The sequence below is a fragment of the Nicotiana tabacum genome, chromosome 6 (assembly GCF_000715075.1).
Source record: "Nicotiana tabacum cultivar K326 chromosome 6, ASM71507v2, whole genome shotgun sequence".
Taxonomy (NCBI): domain Eukaryota; kingdom Viridiplantae; phylum Streptophyta; class Magnoliopsida; order Solanales; family Solanaceae; genus Nicotiana; species Nicotiana tabacum.
In genome coordinates, this window is record NC_134085.1 from 175,055,985 (window position 1) to 175,081,958 (window position 25,974).

The following is a 25,974-nucleotide window of genomic DNA, read 5'->3' on the forward strand; positions in this document are numbered from 1 at the left end:
ATTTTTTATGGCGTATCTATTCTTATCTTAATTATGTATCCGAATTTTTTTTTCTTATTTTAGTTGTTTATTATTAATTTTTATATTTTAAATTTAGTCTTATATGCCATTAATTTTAATCCAATCACTTATAATACATACCAAGCAATTGTTGCGGAAGCCAAATATATATAGTGTGAATGATAAACAACTACTATACCAAAAATTATGACAGCCACCAAATAATAAATAAAACAATAAAGCAACAATAAAAGGAACACCAAAATTTACGAGGTTCGGCCAATTTTGACTACTTCCTCGGACACAACCAATATTTTATTCCACTCCAAAAATACAAGTGAAATAATACTAAAGAGAGAAGATACAAATGCCTTAAGAAGATAAGAAGGCAAATGAGAGGTGTGTTTAAATCCTAAACATTAGGCCTCATTTTATAGGGAAAAAATCCCAACCAAATATGTCACCCACCGATGTGGGACTTTTGACATTTTCAACAAATCTCCACCTTGGCAAAATTCCACATCTTCAATTTTCTCTCAATAACAAATTTTGGTTGTGTCTTCATCTTCAATCTTCAGTGTTCAACAATGTTGATCAAATCCAAACAATGTTGAAACTTGACCGCAGTCACCACCTTTGCCAGCATATCAGCAGGATTCTCCGTTGTATGAATTTTCTTCACCGTGACTCCACCTTCTTCTATGATTTCTCGTACGAAATGATACCGAACATCAATGTGCGTTGTCCTGGCATGATAAACTTGGTTCTTCGCTAATTGAATAACACTTTGACTATCACAAAAAATTGTGATACTTTTTTGTCCAATACCAAGCTCCTTTAGCAATCCCTGAAGCCAAATTGCCTCCTTCACAGCCTCTGTAATAGCCATGTACTCTGCCTTTGTTGTAGATAAAGCAACTGTTGACTACAAAGTAGACTTCCAACTAATTGGTGCCTTTGCAAAAGTAAACACATAGCCAGTAGTTGATCTTCATTTGCCCAGATCACCCACAAAATCTGAGTCACAATATCCAACTACAGATTGATTGCCTTCCTGCTCAAAAACTAACCCAACATCTATAGTATTATGAATATATCGTAGAATCCACTTCATAGCTTCCCAATGCTCATTTCCTGGATTATGCATATATCTGTTAATAACTCCAACAACTTGTGAAATGTCAGGTCTCGTACACACCATTGCATACATCAAGATACCAACATCATTTGCGTAGGTACCTTTGATATATACTCCTGTTCAGCTTCATCTTTTGGCGACATAGTAGTACTTAGCTTAAAATGGGGAGTAAGTGGAGTACTAACTGGCTTAGTCTTTTCATCTATGCCAAAACATTGTAGTACCCATTCCAAATATTCCTTTTGAGATAAACAGAGTTTCTTTGAATGTCTATCTCTTATTATCTCCATGCCAAGAATTTTCTTTGCCTTACCCAGATCCTTCATCTCGAACTCCTTCTTCAGTTGAATCTTCAACTTATCAATTTCTTCCGAATTCTTGGAAGCTATCAACATATCATCAACATATAGGAGAAGATATATAAAGGATCCATCTTTAACCTTGCGCAAATACACACAATGATCGTATTTGCTTCTCTTGTATCCTAGCCGCAACATAACTTATCAAATCATTTGTACCATTATCTAGAAGATTGTTTCAGTCCGTATAACAATTTTTTAAGTTTGCACACCATATTTTCCTTTCCAGCAACTTTGAATCCTTCTGGCTGAGTCATGTAAATTTCCTCCTCCAAGTTTCCATGTAAAAATGCAGTTTTTACATCCATCTGAACTAGTTCCAAATCCAACTGTGCTACCAAAGCCAACATAAATCTAATGGAGGAATATTTTACAACTGGAGAAAATACTTCATTGTGATCAATTCCCTCTTTTTGAGCATATCCTTTGGCCACCAATCTTGCTTTGTAGCGAACATCTTCTTGGTTAGGAAATCCTTCTTTCTTTGCAAATACCAATTTGCACCCAATTGCTTTCTTTCCCTTCGGGAGATTGGCCAATCTCCATATATGATTCTGATGAAGGGACTGTATTTCATCATTCATGGCAATCCTCCACTTATCTTCTTCTAAACTTTGGACTGCGTCTTTATAAGTTGTAGGAACATCATCAGCTACAATTGAGGCGGCACAAGCAACAGTCTCTATAAGACGAACAAGTTTTGTTATTGTCCTTTTTGGCCTACTAGTTGCAATTGATTCAAGTTGTTGTTGAGGTTCCTGAGTTGGAATCTCCCTCTCTACTGGCTCTTCTTCCAGAGGATAATCTTCATTTGTTTCCTCCTCTGCCTCTTGTGTAGGAAAATAAATTTTTCCTCAAACTCCACCTGCTTAGAAACACCCTCATTTTGTTTGGTATCTTCTGTTACCTTATTTACCATAGCAGATTCATCAAAGGTAACATCTCTGCTGAATATTACTTTCTTTTTCATAGGACACCATAAGAGATATCCTTTGACTCCAGAACTAATCCCCATAAAAATAGCCTTTTTTGCCCTTGGATCCAATTTTGTCACTGTCACATGATAATATGCAGTTGAGCCAAACACGTGCAAAGAGTCATAATCTACAGCATGCTTTCCATACCATTTTTCAAATGGTGTCTTGCCATCAATAGCAGCAGATGGTAAGCGATTAATGAGGTGGCATGCATATGTAACTGCCTCAGCCCAAAATTCTTTGCCCAAGCCAGCATTGGACAACATACACCGTACCTTCTCCAACAAGGTCCGGTTCATACGTTCTGCCACTCCATTCTGTTGTGGTGTATGTCTGACAGTGAAGTATCAGACGATGCCATCATTTTCACAGACCTTATTGAAATGATCATTTTTGTATTCACCTCCATTGTCCGTGCGAATACATTTAATCCTCCTGCCTGTTTGATTCTCCACCATCGTCTTCCACTTGAGAAAAATTTCCAATACTTCATCTTTGCTCTTCATTGTATACGCCCACACTCTTCGGAAAAAACCATCAATAAATGTTACAAAATAGTGCTTCCCACCCAATGAAGGTGTTTTGGAAGGACCCCAAACACTAAAGTGTACATAATCCAAAATGCCTTTAGTATTATGGATCGATGTACCAAATTTAACCCTTGTCTGTTTCCCTTTGACACAATGCTCGCAAAACTCCAAGTTGCAAGCCTTTACTCCTTTTAACAATCCTTAATCTGATAGAGGTTTCAAGGATTTTCCTCCAGCATGTCCCAAGCGCAAGTGTCATAGCCTAGTTGCTTCTGCCTTTTTTTCGTCACTGGATGTTACTGTCACTGTCCCAATAACTGTACTACCGCGATAACAGTACATGTTATTATTTTTCCGATTGGCCTTCATTACCACTAGTGCACCAGAGCATACTCTCATCACTCCATTTTCTGCAATGATTTTGAACCCTTTTGATTCTAGGGCTCTCACAGAGATGAAATTCTTCTTCAAATCCGGTACATATCGAACATTTGTTAATGTTCTGATCATTCCATCATGGTTCCTTAATCGTATTGAACCAATGCCATATGAGGTAAGAGGGTTGTTATCCGCTGTGTGGATGACTCCATATTCTCCTTCTTGAAAATCCACGAACCAATTCCTGTTGGGACACATATGTTAGCTACAAGCCGAGTCCATCAACCATATGTCTGATGATGTTGATGACTTTGTTGTAACTAATGAGAAGTCTGAATCATCACAATCAGCTACATTTGAATCCATAAGGGTCTTTCCATTGTTATGTTTGGCCTTATTCTTCAACTTCGGACAGTCTTTCTTCCAGTTCACCTTTTCTCGACAAAAGGCACATTCATCTTTGCTGGGTCTGGATCTTGAATTGGATCTTCCCTTCCTTGTCCTCGTTTGATTTTGAGGACGACCCATCATAACCAGTGCTTCTCCTTCTCCGCCCTTCTGTTTTTTCTCCCTTTCTTTGTTCATAGCTATACAAAGCCGAACAAACTTCTCTGAGAGAAATTTTGTCATTTCCATGGAGTGGAGTAGTTTCAAGGTGCTCGTACTCATCAGGAAGTGATCCCAACAACATCAAAGCTCAGTCACCATCATCAAAAGTTGCATCCATATTTTGCAAATCTGTGATCAACTTATTGAAACTGGTGATATGTTCATTCATCGTGGTACCAGGAACATAGGTGAAGCGAAACAGTCTCTTCTTCATGTACAATTTATTTTGACTGTTTTTTTTTTCAAAAATTTATCCTCCAGTGCTTTCCATAATTTACTTGCAGACGTTTCCTTTATGTATGAATATTTCTGCTCTCTAGCAAGGTAGGATTGAATGGTACCGCAAGCAACACAGTTGATAAATTTTCAATCTTTTTCTCCAATAACATCTGGTTTCTTTTCTTCAATGGCAAGATCCATCCCTTGTTGAAAAAGGACATCTAGAACCTCGCCTTGCCACATCCTAAAATATCCTGACCCGTCAAAAATTTCTACCGCAAATTTCGCATTTGACACAATTCTTGTGATAAGCGAAGATGCCAATGATGACGTATTGTTGACACTTGATGTAGATTCTTATTGTTTATTGTCTTCCACCTTTGACACAAATATTATTTAATAGCTGACGACACAAATCAAGATTATTTCCTTTCTGGTGTGGAAGATCAGACTAAGCTGCAACCACAGAGCATACTCAGACAGAACCTTGACTCAGTTACCAAGATAAATCTTTTCTGATGTGGAAGATCAAACTATGCTGCAACCACAAAGCATAGACAGTACCTTAGCTCTAATACCAATTGTTGCGGAAGCCAAATGTATATAGTGTGAATGAGTCACAACTACTATACCAAAAATTATGACAGCCACCAAATAATAAATAAGACAATAAAACAATAATAAAAGGAACACCAGAATTTACGAGGTTCGGCCAATTTTGCCTACTTCCTCGGACACAACCAATATTTTATTCCACTCCAAAAATACAAGTGAAATAATACTAATGAGAGAAGATACAAATGCCTTAAGAAGATAAGAAGGCAAACGAGAGGTGTGTTTAAATTCTAAACATTAGATCTCCTTTTATAGGGAAAAAATCCCAACCAAATATGTCGCCCACCGATGTGAGACTTTTGACATTTTCAACAGTAATGAATAAGAATATTTTTGACTAATCTTATAAGCAAGATAAACTTGTCAGTCTCAATATTCATGTAATTAGTCAATATAATAAGTACAATCTTAGTACCCGCATTACACATTTAAAATAAGATTATTTTTAATAAGAGTTGTATATATTTGTCTCACTTAATAGGAACAAAATTGATTATATTATGTAATCTATCATGCGCAATATAAAGTACTTTAGAAAAGCATCATATGTAGAGTAAGATACGATCGAGATATCATTTATAAAAGCGATTAGTGGGTTGCGACGCCTAATACGATTACTAAGGCATAATTAAAATAAGGAAACAAGTTAATGCTCTCATAAATTAAGTAAAATATGAATTAAAAATTTTCAATTGCTAATAATCTTTGAGACTCAAATTTTCTAAAAATTAATATGACATAAACGCACGTATACCCAGCGAGGTCTTATATGTTAAATCGAACAAGCTCTTTATCTTTTAATCAAACATTACTCCGTAACATTTTTGCACAATGAAGCTATTAATTAAAATAAACTGGAAGAAAGAACTGGTACACCGGATACAAACCCCTAAACATTTGATTAACATTTATTAATTTTAGAACTCGTAAATCTTTTGTTAATCTTTGTTTCACAACAGAGATACATCTGAGTATTATTTATGTTATTTTTTAAAATGTTCATATTTTTATATAGTGTACACGCGCAGAGCACGTACGTTAAATCTAGTATAATGAAGTTTTTCATTAGCTAAACTTTGATCGGATATTTTTTGGTCAAATGAAATTCTAATCATTAATTCAGTATCTTTACTTATAATAATTCATATATTACAGTTAAAATGAATATGCAGAACCTTGACCAAGTCAAGATTATGTAACATAAAACGAGATATGGGAAGATCATAAAGTTTGGTAATAAAAGTAGTGTTGAAGTGTAGCCCCATAGATTTAAGAAACAAAAAAAAGAAAAAAAAAACAGAAGTTGTTTGGCAATATACGTATTAGTGGAGGTGGCTTTCATTAATTTAAGCGAGAACAGACGATCCAAAAGGCTAACAGTTCACTGCTCTTCCATTTCCCTTAGAGGTCGTTTGGCAGAGTGTGTTAGATAAAATAATGTATGCATTAACTTTATGTATTAGTAATGCTTTGTTTGGTATACTTTTTCATTCTAAATATAACTAATACAAGCATTAGTTATATACTCTATTGGTATTATCTTATGTATAGCTAATGCATAGAAAATCATATCATTAGCTATACAAAGGCTATTAATGCATGAATTATCATGATTAAAGACAAAATTATCCTTAAAATTCATTGAGTTAAAAAATATGGAGGGCATTTTTGTAAACAATTAAATTTCTTAAAAATTATGCAATGCATTTTAATTTTAATACACCATACTAAATAATGCATAAAAATATAATCTCTGTATAACTAATGTTTGTATTAGTAAGCCTGCATTGCTAATTCACCTTATTTATTCTCGTACTGACCCTACCAAATGATCCCTTATACACTTGGTGTTAGTGTGGGGTGTGTGTGACCCTCTGTCTGCTTACAAAATTCTACTTCCTTGCTCAATAAACTCCACTCTTTTCTTTCCCTACTTCACCAAAATTGTGTTGCTTTAGAGAATTCTGTTGATGGTGCTTTTGATCTGAGACAGACAAAGGCGAAAGAACAAGTTTAAAGAAAGATGGGAGAGAAGCCTGAAGTGTTGGATGCTGTCTTGAAAGAGACTGTTGATTTGGTAATGGATGTTTGAATGAATTTTTTGTAGTGGGATCTTTATATTTTTTTCCTTCTTGACAGTTTTTTAATGTTTTGTTTGGGATGTTATGTTTGCAGGAAAACATACCTGTTGAGGAAGTTTTTGAGAATTTGAGATGTACTAAGGAGGGACTTACTGCTGCTGCTGCACAAGAGAGGTTGTCCATTTTTGGGTACAACAAGCTCGAGGAGAAGAAGGTGTCTTAATGTTATCTTTGCTAACTTTTCATCATTCTTCTTCTTCTGGGCTATTTTCAACTGCAATTCTGCTCCAGCCTTTCCTTTTTTCTTTAATTATTTCTCCAACTGTCAATTTGCTCATTTATAGCTTTAGTTCCTTAAGTAGAAGAAGGGTTTTAATTTACGGTTTTTGTTACCTATCATAGCTGGACTGTAATAAAGGCTTAACCTGTTCATGATTTATGAAGTGCTCCTACCTAGTGCTGGGTAAAAGGTAGAGAGTAATTGTTTATTTGGTGTACTATTACAGGAGAGCAAATTCTTGAAATTTTTGGGGTTTATGTGGAACCCTCTCTCATGGGTTATGGAAGCTGCTGCTATCATGGCTATTGCTCTTGCTAATGGAGGAGTAAGAACTCAGCTTTCTGAATTACTACCATTCTGTTCTTTTTTTGTTGGTTCTAGTGGACTCAGTGCAAGATATGTGGACTCTTCTTCTAGGGAAAGCCTCCAGACTGGCAGGATTTTGTGGGTATCATTACATTGCTTATAATCAACTCCACAATTAGTTTTATTGAGGAGAACAATGCTGGCAATGCAGCAGCTGCCCTAATGGCTCGACTTGCTCCGAAAGCCAAGGTACTTGACATGATTTCTATCTCCTGTCACCATTTGACTGCAAATGAACCTTGTTGTCTTTCAAACATAAATAGATGAATATGTCTAGTTACAGTTTTGTCCTCAATTGTCTGAATGACTGCACTTGTCTTTGTGGAGGTACTTCGAGATGGAAAATGGATGGAGGAAGATGCTGCTGTTCTCGTGCCTGGGGACATAATCAGTATTAAACTGGGAGATATCATTCCAGCTGATGCTCGCCTTCTTGAGGGTGATCCGCTCAAAATTGATCAGGTGATTAAATTTGATGATTTCATAGAGTATCTGCATTCATTCTACTGTTTTCCTGGCAGTTTCACTGTACTTGTCTCTCAACTTGCAGTCTGCTTTGACTGGTGAATCTCTTCCTGTAACAAAAGGTCCTGGAGATGGTGTCTACTCTGGTTCCACGTGTAAGCAAGGAGAGATAGAAGCTGTAGTCATTGCTACAGGGGTTCATACCTTTTTTGGGAAGGCAGCTCACCTCGTCGATAGTACAAACCAAGTGGGACACTTTCAGAAGGCAAGTAGAGTCTTTACTCTGATATTCGATGCAAACGATCTTGATTATCTGATTTTAATGAAATCTTACATTGCAAAACGATATTTATGGTGTTCATCAGGTTTTGACTGCTATAGGAAACTTCTGCATCTGTTCAATTGCTGTGGGGATGATAATTGAGATTATTGTGATGTACCCTATCCAACACCGCAAATATCGTCCCGGGATAGACAATCTTCTTGTTCTTCTGATTGGTGGGATTCCAATTGCCATGCCAACTGTTCTCTCAGTCACGATGGCAATCGGTTCTCATCGTCTTGCTCAACAGGTTTGTTAATATTCAGCGGCTCTTGAAGTTTTGAGCTATGGTAGTTTGGCCTTTCTGCTATGTGAATGCTAGTTTGATCAATTTGTCTATACAGGGCGCAATTACGAAAAGGATGACGGCTATAGAGGAAATGGCTGGCATGGATGTTTTGTGCAGTGACAAGACGGGAACCCTAACACTGAACAAGCTGACTGTTGATAAATACCTTATCGAGGTGAGAATGTTAGAGTTCAGTCCAATGCGTGATTGCTCGTATACTTGTTCCAATAGCAGAGTGATTTTCTTTTGTTTGTTCTTGTTAATTTTTCAGGTATTTGCCAGAGGTGTTGATGCAGACACTGTAGTTCTAATGGCAGCTCGAGCCTCTCGAACAGAGAACCAGGATGCCATTGATGCTGCTATTGTTGGGATGCTGGCTGATCCAAAGGAGGTAATTTTTAGCGCTGTGTGACCTTATGATTAATGTGTACCTAGCCGGGAGATTGCTCTAAGAGTTGCCATAAATATAGGCACGTGCTGGCATTCGTGAAATACACTTCCTTCCTTTCAATCCAACTGATAAACGAACAGCACTTACTTATCTTGATGGTGAAGGAAAAATGCATAGGGTCAGCAAAGGTGCACCGGAACAGGTACTTTGGTTATCACACTTTGCAGTCCTCCTTTGCAAGTTTTTACCTTTGTTTGCATTTTCTAATCCACAGCTGCAATATGTATTCAGATTCTACATCTTGCACACAACAAGTCAGATATAGAACGTAGAGTTCATGCAGTGATTGATAAGTTTGCTGAGCGGGGTTTGCGCTCGCTTGCTGTGGCATATCAGGTTTTTTCATTTTCTTCTATCCAGAACTTATCATGTTATATATAAGTCGAATAGACCAAATCCACAGCTTTGGTTTATAACCTATTAGCTCCAGCAAAGGAGAGTAGCGATCAATTCTCTTTATGCCCAAGTCCTATTCTTGTTGCAAACAAAAAGTTTTATCTGTTTGATTATCTTCCGAGATCTGTGCAGGAAGTTCCAGAGGGAAGAAAGGAGAGCGCTGGGGGACCATGGCAGTTCATTGCTCTCCTACCTTTGTTTGATCCACCTAGGCACGACAGTGCTGAGACTATAAGGAGGGCTTTAAACCTTGGAGTGAATGTCAAAATGATCACAGGTATTATATGGTTTCTCAGTTTGGACTATCCCATTCAATGTGTTGAGATGTTTTGTGCAAATTGAATGCATACTGTGTTGATAACTGGTATTGACTGCTATGGATTCTTACTGCCGCTCCCTGGGGCGAGAGAGAGAGAGAGTTAGAGGAAATGGTGTATTGGATGAGATGAGATGAGATTTCCTAATTGTCACTAAATTAAAATGGTAATGAACTCTGCTCTGAACCCTTGGTTGGACAGCATGATTGACAGAGTTGGATCTATAGATACTACTCTTGATTCTGCCCTGGGAAAGGTAAATGCTGAATTTGCTGTCCTTTTTCTTTTCTTTTTTACTATATTTTGTTTTGGCTGAGGAGTGAGGACAATGAGTAAAAGTTGGATTGATGGAGTAATTTCCATCTGAGGCATTATTTTGTCATGTAGCTGCTTGATGCTGTAATTGCATGTATCTTGCCGTTTCATTTTAATATGTTAATAAGAACTCTTTAACCTCTCATTGTTGAACTTTGAACACTAATAATTTTGATCATCAACCTGTATTTTTCTATATTGCTTAGTGTTTGTACTTTTCCAGGGGATCAACTGGCAATTGGAAAAGAAACTGGGCGCCGTCTGGGTATGGGTACAAATATGTATCCTTCATCTGCTCTGTTGGGACAGACTAAGGATGAATCTATCTCTGCTTTGCCAGTTGATGAACTTATAGAGAAGGCTGATGGTTTTGCTGGTGTTTTCCCTGGTACATTGTTTTTTGATTAACTCTTTTGCATATGTAGTTATGCTCTTCAGCATAGAACTTTGGTTATAAAGGACGATTGGTCTTTGCTGATACCCTTGTCTTGGTCATTACTATAGAGCACAAATATGAGATTGTAAAGCGCTTGCAAGCTAGGAAGCATATCTGTGGTATGACCGGTGATGGAGTCAATGATGCTCCTGCTCTAAAGAAAGCTGATATTGGGATTGCTGTTGATGATGCCACTGATGCGGCTCGTAGTGCTTCTGATATTGTCCTTACTGAACCTGGTCTTAGTGTCATCATTAGTGCTGTTTTGACCAGTCGAGCAATCTTTCAAAGGATGAAAAACTACACGGTATTCTTTTTCCTTTTTGGGGTTGGTTCAGAAGTGTAATATAAAATTGTTATTTTACAGACAATGACTTGGATTCTTAAATGAGCTTAATGCTCTTATTCTGTCTCTGAGCTATGATATGAATAACTCATCTGATTATGTATGTTATGCATTGACAGATATATGCCGTTTCTATCACAATCCGTATTGTGGTAAGTTATTTGCAACTGCTTCATTCTTTTATCCTGTCTATCTTATGTTTCAGGGTCAAATGCATCTTGTACTCTTTTCACCCTTTTCTTTAATTCAATGTCACAGCTTGGTTTTATGCTTCTGGCTCTGATATGGCAGTTTGATTTTCCGCCTTTCATGGTGCTTATCATTGCAATTCTTAATGATGGTTAGTCTTTTCACCGACAGAAATATATCTGATACTTAAGCCTTTAATCTTTTATCTCTACCTCTAATATAGGACGATATTAAACGTATGGGGTAAGTTTAGAACTGAAATGTTATTAGCCTAATTTTGCTGTAGTTGTTTCTTCCAATGTGTGCAGCACCTCTCTGGTTTAGTATCTCATCCGAGTATTAGTTTCTGCTCAAGTCTTTACTCAGTGTGTTATCTAACTACCAAACATTAACAATATCAGGTACCATTATGACGATATCGAAGGATAGGGTCAAACCATCTCCGCTGCCTGATAGCTGGAAACTGGCTGAGATTTTTACTACTGGAGTTGTTCTTGGTGGCTACTTGGCAATGATGACAGTCATTTTCTTTTGGGCAGCATACAAAACAAATTTCTTCCCGGTGAGCGTACCTATATCCAATACATTAAAAAGTTATGAGCGATGGTGTGATGCAGGCCTTCCCAATTGTTGAGTGCTCCACATTTAGTTGCCCTTTTAATTGTTTTAGAATGGACATATAAGAGATGCAGATGACCTTTCTAGTACATGCAAATAGATATTATTTCTTCTATCTAATTTAACCAAGTGTATGAAGGAGATATTATAAGCAATCCACATACGTACAAACACACATTTAGTGGCCATTTTTATCTTATGAACAATAATATAAATTTTTGATCTCACCCATGCTGCATACATTTTCCTTATGCTAAACAATCTCTTGTATTTGCTGTTCGGAATATTTAGATGTTGAAGTAGGGTGTTAATGTTGGGCCACTCTTTATTTTATATCTAACTTAATTTGGTGAATTTCCAGCGAGTATTTGGGGTATCAACACTTGAGAAAACAGCAACTGATGATTTTAGGAAGCTCGCTTCTGCAATTTACCTTCAAGTAAGCACTATCAGTCAGGCCCTGATATTTGTCACAAGATCTCGAAGTTGGTCGTTTATGGAGCGTCCTGGGTTGTTGCTAGTGGTTGCTTTTCTGATTGCTCAACTGGTGAGCCATCTGCTGCTTTTTTATTCTAGCAAATTTTCCTTAACTTCATGGATCATCTAACATTTGGGAACTAAATATGCACAGGTTGCCACCTTGATTGCTGTTTATGCAAATTGGAGTTTTGCTGCAATTGAAGGAATTGGCTGGGGTTGGGCTGGAGTGATCTGGCTCTACAATATTGTGTTCTATATCCCGCTAGATTTGATCAAGTTCTTCATCCGTTATGCTCTCAGTGGGAAGGCCTGGGATCTTGTTATTGAGCAAAGGGTATGAATTGGGAAAAATAAAAAGATACTTATGAGTCACTCCTGCTCCTATTCTCTATTTATTATATCAAGGTATTTGATGTCTCCGTTATTTTTATTTCTCTTCAGATTGCTTTCACCAGAAAGAAGGATTTCGGGAAAGAACAGCGTGAGCTTCAATGGGCACATGCACAGAGAACCCTGCATGGCCTCCAAGTTCCAGACCCCAAAATATTTAGTGAAACTACCAATTTCAATGAGCTTAACCAGTTGGCTGAGGAAGCGAAGAGGAGAGCTGAAATTGCTAGGTAAGCGTCATTTGAAATAGGGGCTCTTTTTTGGCATCAGGAGCATAGTCCATGAGTTTAGTTATCATTAGCTGAATTTTTGTCGGGGACTTGCATTTGTTGGCTGGCTTTGCACTCTATTCCCTTTTATGCATATGGCCATCGTCGTTAATTGCATACATATGCAGTTTTTCTCAATTCATTTTTAAGCTATACTGAACAAATTGGGGGTTTTCTAAAATCTTAACTGCCTTTTTCAATTGCAGGCTACGTGAGTTGCACACACTGAAAGGTCATGTCGAATCAGTGGTGAAGTTGAAGGGTCTTGACATTGAGACGATTCAGCAGTCGTACACTGTTTAAGTGGAAAGTCTGTTTGGGAGGTGTAGTTAGGTGTGATGGCAGCTAAAATATCAATGTCATAGTTAGTTACAGTTGAAATAGCATGTTCATATTAGCGACATCTTCAGCACTTACCAGTGCCTTATAGGTTACTTTTACTTTTGAAGTTCTTATTTTGCCCTTTCTTGCCTTCGTGTCCTAGCTCCTGTAAATGTAGCAGTAGTAACCCAGTCCAGAGTGTGAACATCACGTTATGCCTGCATTCGATGTCTATATTCGTGAAAGCTTTTCTCTCATTATATATCGTATTTGGCGTCCACTATATGTTGTACTTGGTTGCCTTCATTTCTTGGCTTCATATACACTAGAGTATTGTGTCTACTGCTATTGTTGGCTTCATTCTTCAGCTCAACACTAGGCTCTTTACTATTTTTCCTTTAGTTTGATATTCAGTCACGTAAACATGTAGCATAACCATTGATGGCTCATAATTATCAATATGAAGAAATAGCCTTTCCAGTTCCAGTAGTTGTCGCACTTTCCTCGTTACTCTAGCCTACACTACAATTTCCATCTATTCTTTTCTTTGACATTCATACAGAAAGCATGTTAGTTTTACTTATTTTCTTTCTAGTTAATATTTGATGTCACACGTACTTTCATGATTGGTGCGTGTGTGTGTGTATATTCTTTTGTTCCCCGAGTGAAAGCGTTGGTGATTGTCAAGCGGGAAGTAAATAAATCCATCCACCCCTCTGCTGGTGCTGGATGTGAGTTAATTGACAAATTCTTTTATAAATAATGTATCAATTGGTTAATCCCCTAATTAAGAGGCATAGTACCACTCAAAACCTAGCTGTGGCTAAAAGCTACTACTATGATAATAAACTCATCCCTACACTTTTTCCCATTTAAATTTCAACAATAGAAGAGAGATTAATGGAGGCGTGACTTTATTGCTATTTTGTTCTCGACTTGTAGTTTTCCTAAACTTCTTTCAAAGCAAATGGATGCTAACGAATTGTATAAGAGACTTATCCATTTTGTTTGATCCTTAAATTAGTATCAGACAAAGTGTTTCTCAACATTTTGCCTTTCCATTTCCAGTCCAACGCTGCTAGTTTCATCATTTCCCTTGTACTTGTACCACCTAGCACATATTATGAAATAGACAACATTAAGGATTCCCAGTGCTGTAATCAAGAAATAGAAGTAATCCAATTTCCCCTTGTTAAGGTCTTCAGGTAACCAGTTACCAGTTTTAGCCTTTTCTGTTGTATGGTGTACTATAGAGATCAAGAAACTATTCAAGTAACTAGAAGCAGCCATTCCCAAGAAGAAGAAAGATCCTGCTATGCTTCTCATATTTTCTGGGAACTGCTTGTAATAGAATTCCACCTGTCCAATGGCACAAAATGCCTCTGCAAGTCCTGCTAAGCATAACTGAGGAACTAACCATAGAGCTGACATAGAAGAAACTAAACCTCTTTCTGAATGAACCCCTACTGCTGGATTTGTGAAAACTAGTTTTCTTCTTCGTTCCTCGATAAAGGCAGATACTAGGGATGATAAAACAATTAGGAATATGCCAATTCCCATTCTTTGAAGGATTGTTATGCCACCTTCTTTACCAGTGAGTCTTCGGAGTAATGGGACGATGATACGGTCATATATGGGTAGCCAGAGAGTAAGGCTTAACATGGAGAATATAGTGTAAGTTGCTGCTGGAATTTGGAAGTTGCTATTGCCAAGATGTCTGTTTGATTGTAGTGCTTGAAAGACAACAAATTGTTGCTGCTGAATTATTCCAACATGGTACACAATTGCTGCAGCCCAAATGGGAATTACTCTCACAACACATTTAGCTTCTTCCACTTGCTGCAGACTGCACAAGTTCCATTGGTTGGCTGCTGATCCATCTGATTTGATTTGGTCTTCTGGTGTTACAATTGCAGCCTTGTCAAGAAACCTTATAGCAAAGGACATTTAATCAGTTAAAGATTGTAATAAACAGGAAAAAACTATGTTGCTCGGACTCTCTGAAAATATCGCCATATGCGCATCGGATCTCGGACACGGGTACAACACCAATTTGAAGAGTCCGTGCAACATAGGGAAAAAATGACATAATCTATCATTAAAAATTATGTTAGGTCAGTTAATAAGACTTTTCAGAATATTTTGACATGGTGGTTTGAGTGCATTGACAGATCAATTTCCTAAATGATTCATATCCAAGTGCTTGTACCCAATATCATGAAATTTCTTTTAGGCTAAGGGTCTATTTCTCTTCTGATCTGATACCCGTGAGCACAGGGCCCTACCATGTGATACGTATATTGGTAAAAAGAGAATAGATTAATTAATTCTGTAAATTAGAAAGTTGTGGTTTAAGTTACAATTGGTTTTAGTAAGTCATGTAAAACGTAACACAAAACTACCTTAAAAAAGCAGGTTTAGTTAAATGCTGAAAGTTCATGCGTTGTTGCATTCCATCCTCACCACAGGCGGAGCTAGATTATTAGCTACGGGTTCGGGCGAACCCAATAACTTTTATTTATATCCTGTGTTTTTATTAAAAAATTCATTCGATATGCATAAATATTTAATTACGAACCCAGTAATTAAGACGAGCTATGAATTCAATGGTAAGTTGAGAACCTAAAGTTTTTTTTTCTCCTGAAAATGCCTAATCGTTAAGTATAGTCGTTATGTTTCTTTTTTCAGGCCAATATCACAGTTTTAAAGAGGACTGGAATATCTAGGTCCTAGGATAATCTTAACTGCACTTATGTAAATAATACAATGTCGGTGTGGTTTAGCTAGTTTGGCAGGTTGGGAATCAAATACATAAAGTTTAGTACTACTAATAAAACTAATGGAGACATACAGCAGTCACTATCAAGAGTAGTTATGCCTAATTAATACCTAATGAACATGCAACTATACAAAGTACTAACAAGCGACCTGTCGAATATTCAAGACATGTTTCATGACGAATGACACTGCATAATTATCAATTCCAATCAGCAAGCAAGAGGTTCAATCAAATTAATTAACTTGATGAACTATTTAAAAAAAAAAAGCTGCACTAAACTTTTGCTATGCGCGGGGTTTGAGGAAGGGTTAGACCACAAGGGTCTATTGCCCGCAGTCGTACCTAGAAACTGGTATCACGACTCGAACCTGTGACCTCTTGGTAACATAGGAGCAATTTTACCAAGGGAGCTAATAATAAAAATCATTCTTAATTTATCATAGATTTGTTCCGTTGTTACCTGAATTGATGAGTGTAAGAAAGCTTGGAATTGATGGACTTGGGAGGAGTGTAACTGAAAAGAGATTTCAACGGTTGCTCTGGCAATTTTAGCCTTCTTTTCTTGATAGAAACCACCAAAACCTGAACTACACTTGTCAAAGGGCTGCCCTCTGGTTTCACTTTCACATAAATTTTAGTTCCCCCAAAGAAGAGGAAACATGAAATCAACATGAATATTGCAGGAATAGCTAATCCTATGGACCAGCTAACGTCCGATTGCACATAAACCACTAGTGTCACAGACACCATTTGTGCAAAAGTTAAGGTGAAAAAGTACCAGTTAAAGAAACTATTGATACCCCTTTTACCAGATTCTGTATTAGGATTGAATTGGTCTGCTCCAAAAGCTAAGTTACATGGCCTAATCCCAGCTGCCCCTATGATTAGTAGCCCAAATCCACTTAACAAAAATGCCATTTGCCACCCTGTCGGTCCTATGCAGTTGCTGATATCTTTGGATTCACAGTGAGGAGGGTGCAGATTCTTGAATACTGCTGTTAATGCTATCACAAACAACCCCTTCAAACAAGAAAAACATACCCAAATTAAACTACTAAATCAGCATTTCAAGATTTCTCTTAACTTTATGTTTAGACTTAAGAAGAAGTGGTATTAATTAGTACCAGAAAAGACATAATGGATGCAAAGCCGAGTGTTTTGTAACGACCAAAGTAAGTATCAGATAAGAAAGCACCAAGCAAAGTGGCAAAGTTGGTGGTTCCATTGAAGACATTAATCAGAGTGGTGGCTGTGATATGCTTCAGGTTGAAAACTGTAGTGAGATAAACCAACAGGTTGGAAAGTGTGCCAATAGCTCCAAGTTTCTCAAAAGTTTCATTTCCTGATAACATATGAAGCAATTCATTATCGATTCTTTAAAATGGTCTACAGTTAACTGATAAAAAAAGATAGAAAAAAGCACATTTCTTACCTATGATAAATGGCATAGCTTTCACTCCTCTGTAGTTAATCTGAGGTTCTTTTTCACTATCAGCATCTCTAATACTACTTGCTCTTTTCTCATTATTTTCCATGGCTTCTATATTGTTATTCATTTTCACTTACCGCTCTCTTTCTTGCTATTTTATATACTCCTTGGGAAGCTGAAATGGAGCATAAAGTAGCAATTGCAGATAAATAAACAAAAAAAAGGGGTTCTTTTTAACCAACCACAACTCTACTATGTTTCTGTTACTTTCCCAGATCTAGCTCTAAAGATACTTTCTCATACTGGAATCCTCTTTCTTTTTTATAGTAATTCCAGACACAAGGGTGAATCTTTTGGGCTTACTGATAATACTATAAATTCTAATCAATCAATCAATTTTTGTAACTTCCACTAATGATACATGTAAAGTTTAAAGTAATTCAAAGACGTGTAGTCAACCACAATAATGTTCTAAAGAAAATGAAAGAAGTGGGGACGATGATATATACACCTTTTAGCAACGGATGTCATCTAATATGTTGCTCCTCAATATTTTTATGTGTAAATTGTTAGGAATTTTTTACCTTATTTAGATTATTTTTTTTTGCTTAAAGGAAGAGTAGAATATTAACCAAAATAAATTATTTTACTTTTCTTTAAAGAAAAATATAAATCTCCTTCATATTTGACAAAAATATTGTGACCACTATAAAGTGAGTATCTCTACTTCATAAAAAAACGCAAAAAATAACATCCACAATTTAGTCCTTACGAGTAGGGATGTCAATGGATGTTCAAAAACCGACTAAACTGTATCGAACCAATTTTTAGGTTTCTTTTAAAGAAACCGTAGAGTTTTATATAAATCTATAACTGCACCGATAATTAGGATAAGTATTATATTTTATAAAAATAAACCGGAAAAATTCCGAACCGTACCGAATAAATTTACATGTGAAAAATATATTTATATAGTAAGTTTAAAAATAATAACGCATTAAATTTTTCTTTGGGCCTTAGAATTATGAAAATTGTTACAAGCCAACAAGTAATTAAATTCAAAATACTAATTCCTAAAACATATTATGCTACTTCTACTTAAACTAAGTTATTTTAAGTATCTTAGCAAGACACAAAGTATTCTAGCGATTATGAGTAACAAACTACAATGTATTGAATATGTTTCCTTTCATATAATTTAGATTTATCTTTTTGAATATTTAATCTTCTATAGACTTTATTCTTGAGTTTTAGTTTGGTTAATATCTTTCCATTCGTGTGATTTATATTTTTTTTGCCTTTGCTTGGTTTCTTTACGCTATTGTAGAATAGTTGATGGATCTATACTCTAATCATCTTTCATTTTTTTTAATTCATCATCCTTTACACAGTAAAAATATCTAGAGAGTTTTTGTACATCTTATAAAAAACACATGTATTGCATTCTACTTCTACTGGTGAATTTTACATGATATTGAAAAAATTACCGAAAATTAACCGAACCGTACCGATACCGAAGAGAAACAGACATGATTGGGATGGTTTCGAAAAGTCTAATTTTGGTTAAACATAATAGAATAACTGAAAAACTGGTATAGTACAAATTTTATAAAATAACTGGTCGAACTGAACCTTTGACACCCCTACTTACAAGAGTTTAATTTAGGGAGAGAATTTATTCTCGCAAAAGTTTTCTCTCTCTTTTAAATTAGTAAATCATAGTAGGTCACTTACCAAACCATAATAATATAATATACTTCTTTAGTATATTTTCTTTCTTCGTCACCAAAATTTGCTTTATTAGTTTCCGCACGATGCCTTGTTATTTTCGATTCCAACATAAGTAATATTAAAAGATAATACGTAGATATAGCTCTGTGTCGCTTGAGAATAATTCAAAGTAAATATTAGTTTTACAAGAAGCAAAGCATTAAAATCGTAACACTTCTAGATCCAAGAACTAACGTAAAAGTTGAATTGTGATAATAAATCGACACTACTTGCTCAATATATCTCGTGTACCACAGTGGGGAAACAGAAGAAAAAGTATCATCCGTGTGAACTATTTGTCAATGTACTAGTCAATACATACTGGTAAAGTCTAATTTTGTCACGTAATTTTGTCTTAACTGTAGAATGAATGCATTTAATCCGTGGAAAAGGCGTCAAAGATACAAATATCTCCACGACAGTCTTATATACACGGTTGTAAAAGAGAGTGAAAGTCCCACTTATTTCAATAAAGTTTGTAATTGGTTCTACAAAACATCTAGATCAGACTACGACAGACATAATGTTGAGGCTGAAAAATCACTATAAAGTCCTTCTTATTGCAACCACTTATGGTATCCACCAGAGAAGAGAGGTGAGTCCAAAAGCAAACGCCAAATTTTACAAATTCTAACCTACCACATTTCTTGATATTATTTTCGTCTGGACAAGTCTTAGATCCAGTGGCAATACAAAATTTTATATAAGTGGTGATCATAATTTGAAAAAATAGACAAATGAATAAATCACTATGATAATAAGTAATATCATTTTCTATACGTATCCTTAATATTTTTATCTTTCTTATAAATATCTAGTAAAAATTATCAACCAAGCGGTGTCCCATGATACCACATGATATAAGGTGCATACAGGGGCCTGCTTGGATCCGTGACAATAGTGTTCTTCCTTTTTCCCTTTTTAGATCCGTGTAAGTTCGTAGTTGCAGTTTGTCTCCTGTATGTTTAAGGATCTTACTTATATAAACTGATAATATATAATATTTTTTATTCTATTAATGTATTTTAATCGATCATAGTATGTTAACTATATACTATATATTTTGATTACCAAGTTAAAATTAGGTTTCTAGATATACGATAGTTACAACAGTATAAAACAAGCGTCAGTCACGGAAGTTAAGCTCATGTTTAATTACGATATTTTACTTCTTTTTTTGAGAGGTTTGTGGTCATGTTGTGAAACTACTGCCAAAAATTACTCCTTTAGTTTCAAAACATCAGTGTCGTTGAGCAGTGGCGGAGCCAAAATTTGCGTTTAGGGGTATCAAAATATAAATAATTAGGTAAATCGAAAAGTCAAGAGGAATCAACATATAGTAAATATACATAAAAAAAAATATCTAGCAAAATAGTATACTTTTCCGGCAAATTGGTTCAATGTGACTCCACCACTGTCGCTGAGTATGGATATTTTACATAGAGACACAAATATATAAATTGCATGTGGGTTATGTTTAACCAAAAAATAGGAATTTCGGTCAAAACCTATTTTTAGAAGTACTCGGGCTTCTGATAATCAAGGAATCAATATTCTTGTAGTAAGAAAGAAAATTAGAATAGCAACGTAATCAGTAGAAAGCAAAAGTAAATAATTATATTCCAATAATAATCAAAACGCGTCCATACAAATGACATTCCTTCTCCTTATATAGTCATTTCTAAGTTCAACGTCTTTTTCTTTATATGATCGAGTCATTATGAGCATTAATGACGTTAATAAAATGTTATAATTGGTAATCGTAACTGTTTCGTGAAGATTCTGTAACGTTTGTTATCATTCATGCCCATTAATTGAAGATCAATGAATCTGCCCTTTTTATTGTTTTGGTTCATTCCACCGGCGCCTCTTCAAATCGCTAAAGAGACTCGTGCAACCGTTTCTTCTCGTCTCTTAAACGTCTTGCTCGTACCTATTAAGACTCATGTCTTTTTTAATACTCTTCTCCAGCTGTCGCTTTTCTAGTGATCCACATGTCTTGCCATGTCAACCACATAATTAATTCCACGTGTAATATTTATTTTTCCCAATATAGATAGTCCCCCCACTTACCAATTATTCAACAATTGAATATTTGGGAAGTGGATCTCATTTATGGCGGGAATTTTTGCCGCCATTTCTCACGTACCATTATACCTTCTTCTGAACTGATGCGTCGTATGTCACTTCTATTTAATGCATGTGACACGTGGCAGTCATCGATCGGCTCTGCAACTCTGCAGAGGATTTTAGGGCTTTTTTGCGGCTGCTTCACTCACGAAGTGACAGTTTTCATAATTACATCTCCATCATTACCTTTTTTGTATGATGGTTACTTCTGTATATAAATACTCCTTTGCCTTTACTTTCACGAATTTTTTTTCTTCAGTGTCCTTTATTCACATCTTGTTCTTGTTATTCAATACGTTCTACTTCTTCATACAACTATGTCTTCTTCAAATTCCGATCCTCGAAAAGTTCTCATTGTAGACGAACTTCCCCTTTCTTCTGCTCCTACTATAAGTAGGAGAGGTGGTAGGTTGCGTAGTTTCGGGTCAGTTTCTGTACGTGGTTTTTCTTCTCAACCCAGTTCCACTCCTCCATCTTCTTCTCAAACTAGGGCTTCTTTTCCACATAGATCTTTTGCTAAAAATAAAGATTCTAGCAAACCACTTTGTGAACCTACTGTCGATGAGATTACTCCTGCTGAACTTTCCTTTGTCACAGATAGAGAATCAATTAAAAATCAGGTTACTTCCATAACTTCTCACGATTGCGTTGATGTTTACCCTTCCCAGATCACTGAGGGTTTAGTTTCTGTTGTGCGTAAAGATTGCCATTGGAAATTTGACTTCCCAATTCTAGTCCCTAATGAGAATTAAATGATCACTTCCTTTAAATCTGGTTTTTCCTTTGTATACATATCCCTTCACATTAGGTTTTAGGCCACCTATTGACCCAATGATCACTGAATTTTGCCGTTTCTTTGATGTATGTTTAGGACAAATTGGCCCTATTGTATGGAGGGCAATGGCATGCCTTAGATATTTGTCAAATCTGGTTCAATTGCCCTTTACTTTTTACCATCTGATTCATCTCTATTCTCCAAAATTATTTCGTCATGGGATTTTTACTCTTGTGGCGAGAAGTAAGAGAGTTTTGGTTAGCCCCGAAGACGACAAAGAGCTTGGCTGGTATGCCCGATTTGTTGCCGCTCCTGTAAGTGGGTTAGTAGGCGAAGAAAACATGCCCTTCCCTGAGAAGTGGAACTTTGCACGTGAGTTTCTCTTTCAACCTTTTATTTCTCTTTTTTTTTTAAAAAAAGAACTTGTATTCTTATAACTGTTTTATTTTTCTTTCTCAGCAACCATGGAATTTGTTGAGGAAATTTCTAATTTCCGTGGTTGGGTAGAAAAATTGTTAGCAGTTGCTCCAATGGAGGAAAGGTCCTGGAAATACCTTTCAAACAGATTTGGATGAAAAGTTAAGACTCATGGTAACTTTGTTTTTCACTTTCTTCTTTATTTTCATGTTCACCCTGAGACTTATTAACCCCTTTCTTTACTAGGGTTTCCCATTCGAGGTGTGCTGCTTCAATGACTGCTTCGAGGCTTTCTCTGTCAAAAGCTCAGGAAATAACCTTGAGTTCTTCATCAAAAAGAAAAGTTGATAGGCCACAAAACTCTAAAGATGAAAAGGAGAGGGATGAAGGCTTATTCGTTCGCAAGCCATGAGCTAGAAGGTGGGTCATTTCAGATGACGAAGCCACTCCTCCTCATCCTGTTTCTATGTTCGAGCTTGAAATTGCTACTTTAGTGAGTTCTAATGAAGAGATGCATGCAACACCCTGTGACTCTACTGAACAACTCTTTTCTCGTGGATTTGATGAAGGAAGCCTTACCTTTATTTATGAGGAAATGCCTCTTGCCTCTTTTCCAGTGTCGACTCCAATTGAATCTCAGTTGCCTGTACCTACTGTTGTTGCTACTGCTCCGCCTGTGGCTATTTTTACTTCTTTGATTGTTCTGTCACGCCCCAAAACCGAGGGGCGCGACCGGCGCTCGACCGGGCAGCCCCAGCCAAGCGGACCTGGGCACCTTTCCTATTCCACGTGTTACCCACTTTTCCATTTCCCATTAATCAAGTGAAATAACCATTTATAAATTTAAACACATTCTTACGAGATTTACATAGCATACATAGTTACTTAGCGTGGTTTACAAGTTATACTGCCAAAATACATAAGTACATAACCCATATTTCCTGTCTACGGAGCCTCTAGGGATACAAAAGAATGATACAATACTTGCCGGTAACAAGGCTCCGGCTATACCTTACACCAAAAACCAAAACAAGACTCTGAAATAAAAAGCGGCATGAGCCACGCAAGGCCCCGGGAGGAAAAGGGCTCACCAATGCTTCTGGCGGAAAGTGAAGGGGAGCTACGGTCGGTGGACTGGAGTACCTGCTATGGATCCACCTACAATCATAACACGAATGTAGCGCCCCGGACAAAAGGGACGTCAACACATTTGAATTGTACTGGTATGTATGAACAAACTTACCCTAAGTAAACTCAAACCATACACAAGTAACAAGTAGTCATGGAACCAACAATCAAATACACATGAAAGAAAACCATCAAATCAAACAAGTTACAATCTCTCCATTTTCCCTTCAACATTTTCACATCAATGACTTCACAACTTTCTCATATTTTCATTTCAATAGTGATTTCGATCACTTTTCCACCCTTATTACCTCGGCCACCCTTATTACCTCGGCCACCCTTATCACCACAACCCACACCTTATTACTTCGTGTTGCGGCGCACAACCCGATCCCACCGAACAATCACAATTCACAAATAACACAACAACAACAACAACAATTCACAAAGAACAACAACAACAATTCTCAAAGAATTTCTATAGCCATCAATACTATTTCCATCATATTCAACAACTCATATGCATTATGTCACCGCGATAATTGCCAATACAAGCCATATATGTTATTACCACAGTTGTTCCAACTGCATCGTTTACGATTTCCTTCCATCATTTGTTTCTCAACTCTTACCACATAACACATTCACAATCACATATTTGGTTTATTGCCAATTACGTACACCATTATATCGGGAGACTTAACCACGAACAATCAAATCATACCAATCACAAGAAACCACAAATAATCCACGTAGATATCACATACCAAATATTCGTACACCAAACAAAGTGACTTTACAAAGGTCAAAGTTAGCCATACATACCTTTCTTGATCTTTCCTTTAAATACTATGATATTCCGGAAATTCTAGCAACTTCAATCTATTTTGAGACATAACAAAATTTAAACACAAATTAGGAAGATATTCATAATTCTAGCTCATTTGAGAACTTTATCAATTACTAGTTGTGCATCTTGATTTCAAATCTCTTTTACAAGATTTCCTTCATTTCCCAACCCAATCTTTACTTGTTTATATTCAACAATCTTCCCACAAACCTAAATTGTACATGCATGAATAATGAATACTCTCACATCCAAGAATCATCTTACTAATTACCCATTTTTAGTTAGATTTCAAAGTTGAAGAATTGGGGAAAAGAAATTCTTACCTCGTTGAAGCCTTAGCAACCCTTTGATGCGATTTCAAGGTGTGATTCAAGGAAGAGTAGTGAAATCTTTAGTTTTCCCCTTTCCTCTCTCTAGAATCGCTCTCCCTTCACTCTAGAATACCGAAAATTTCCCCAAAAATAAACCTCAATCGAGTTAAATGAAATGGGGTTCGGGTCTTAAAAACCTGTTTTTTTGTACTGCCGCACCGCGTGAGGAGCCACGGGGCATGGAGCGTCTGTGAAAAATGTGTCTGGAAATGAAATTTTGGACCATACTGGAATTACTACTGGCGCGGCGCGGCAGGCGCCGCATGGGGCGGCGCGGTAGTTCAAATTTCTACGCTGCTTTGGTAATTTGGTCATAACTTTGTGTAGGAATGTCCGAATGACGAACGGTTTGAAGCGTTGGAAACTAGACTCAAAGACCTTTTATTTTATAGGCTGTGAATCACACAAATCCTTATATAACTGGAGATATAATTGTCCAGAGTGAGGTCTTGTGTGCACTCATTTGTAACTTTCGTCTATTATGAAGTTTTATAACTTGGCTTAGACTTAGGCCTCTCCTTAGACCCCAATTCACTTCTAATATGACTTATACACTTATTAATATATCCAATTAATATCCATAATATCCTTAATCCTCATTTGTATGCAAGATAAAATATTTAGCCTACCTTGGCACCACGAAGTCTTAAATTACTAAACAAAATTTTCTGGGGCTTTACATTCTCCCCCGCTTAAGATCATTCATCCTCGAATGAGGATAAAGTTTCATTCATTAGTCATCCTTATGTAACTTCTGCTTTTCACATTATGAAATATATCATCAGCCCCAAATTTGGCTAACTCCTTAAATTTCCGAAAATTTCGCTAGAGTTTCCTTTGTAACTAGGAATATCCACCTGTTAGAGGTCCCTAGATACATATCCTAATAGCATATACATGCTCCATAGACATAACATAACTTGTTAAACACCAACCATGGCCGCATATGCAACATACATAATCAAAATGGAATAGTTTAATATAGATCAAATCAAAAGATAAGAGTTTATAGGAACCAAATGCATGAAAGCTATTATATAACTATTCAAACAAATGTGGGTACTTCTTTCTCATTTCTTCCTCGGCTTCCTAAGTGGCTTCCTCAACTTGCTGGTTCCTTCATAGTACTTTCACGGATGCAATTTCCTTATTTCTCAGTTTTCGAACTT

General features: G+C 36.5%; 2 protein-coding genes across 2 annotated transcripts; one reads left to right on the forward strand and one right to left on the reverse strand.

The window, feature by feature from the left end:
* The first annotated feature begins 6,631 nt into the window (after positions 1–6,631).
* On the forward strand, positions 6,632–13,436 carry LOC107775061 (plasma membrane ATPase 3). The gene is made up of 21 exons (XM_016594734.2): positions 6,632–6,902; positions 7,001–7,120; positions 7,413–7,511; positions 7,604–7,741; positions 7,880–8,014; positions 8,103–8,282; positions 8,383–8,589; positions 8,684–8,803; positions 8,900–9,019; positions 9,099–9,221; positions 9,311–9,415; positions 9,608–9,752; positions 10,331–10,495; positions 10,612–10,850; positions 11,009–11,041; positions 11,148–11,229; positions 11,480–11,640; positions 12,058–12,243; positions 12,328–12,510; positions 12,618–12,796; positions 13,042–13,436. Exons 1-21 carry the CDS (start codon positions 6,849–6,851, stop codon positions 13,136–13,138), a joined length of 2,871 nt encoding a protein of 956 aa, XP_016450220.1. The 5' UTR covers positions 6,632–6,848; the 3' UTR covers positions 13,139–13,436.
* Positions 13,437–13,888: 452 nt separating this feature from the next.
* On the reverse strand, positions 13,889–17,758 carry LOC107775062 (protein NRT1/ PTR FAMILY 2.11). Its single transcript, XM_016594735.2, has 4 exons — positions 17,368–17,758; positions 17,060–17,277; positions 16,396–16,955; positions 13,889–15,086 (listed from the first exon to the last, which is right to left on the reverse strand). Exons 1-4 carry the CDS (start codon positions 17,489–17,491, stop codon positions 14,183–14,185), a joined length of 1,806 nt encoding a protein of 601 aa, XP_016450221.1. The 5' UTR covers positions 17,492–17,758; the 3' UTR covers positions 13,889–14,182.
* Between the last annotated feature and the right edge of the window lie 8,216 nt (positions 17,759–25,974).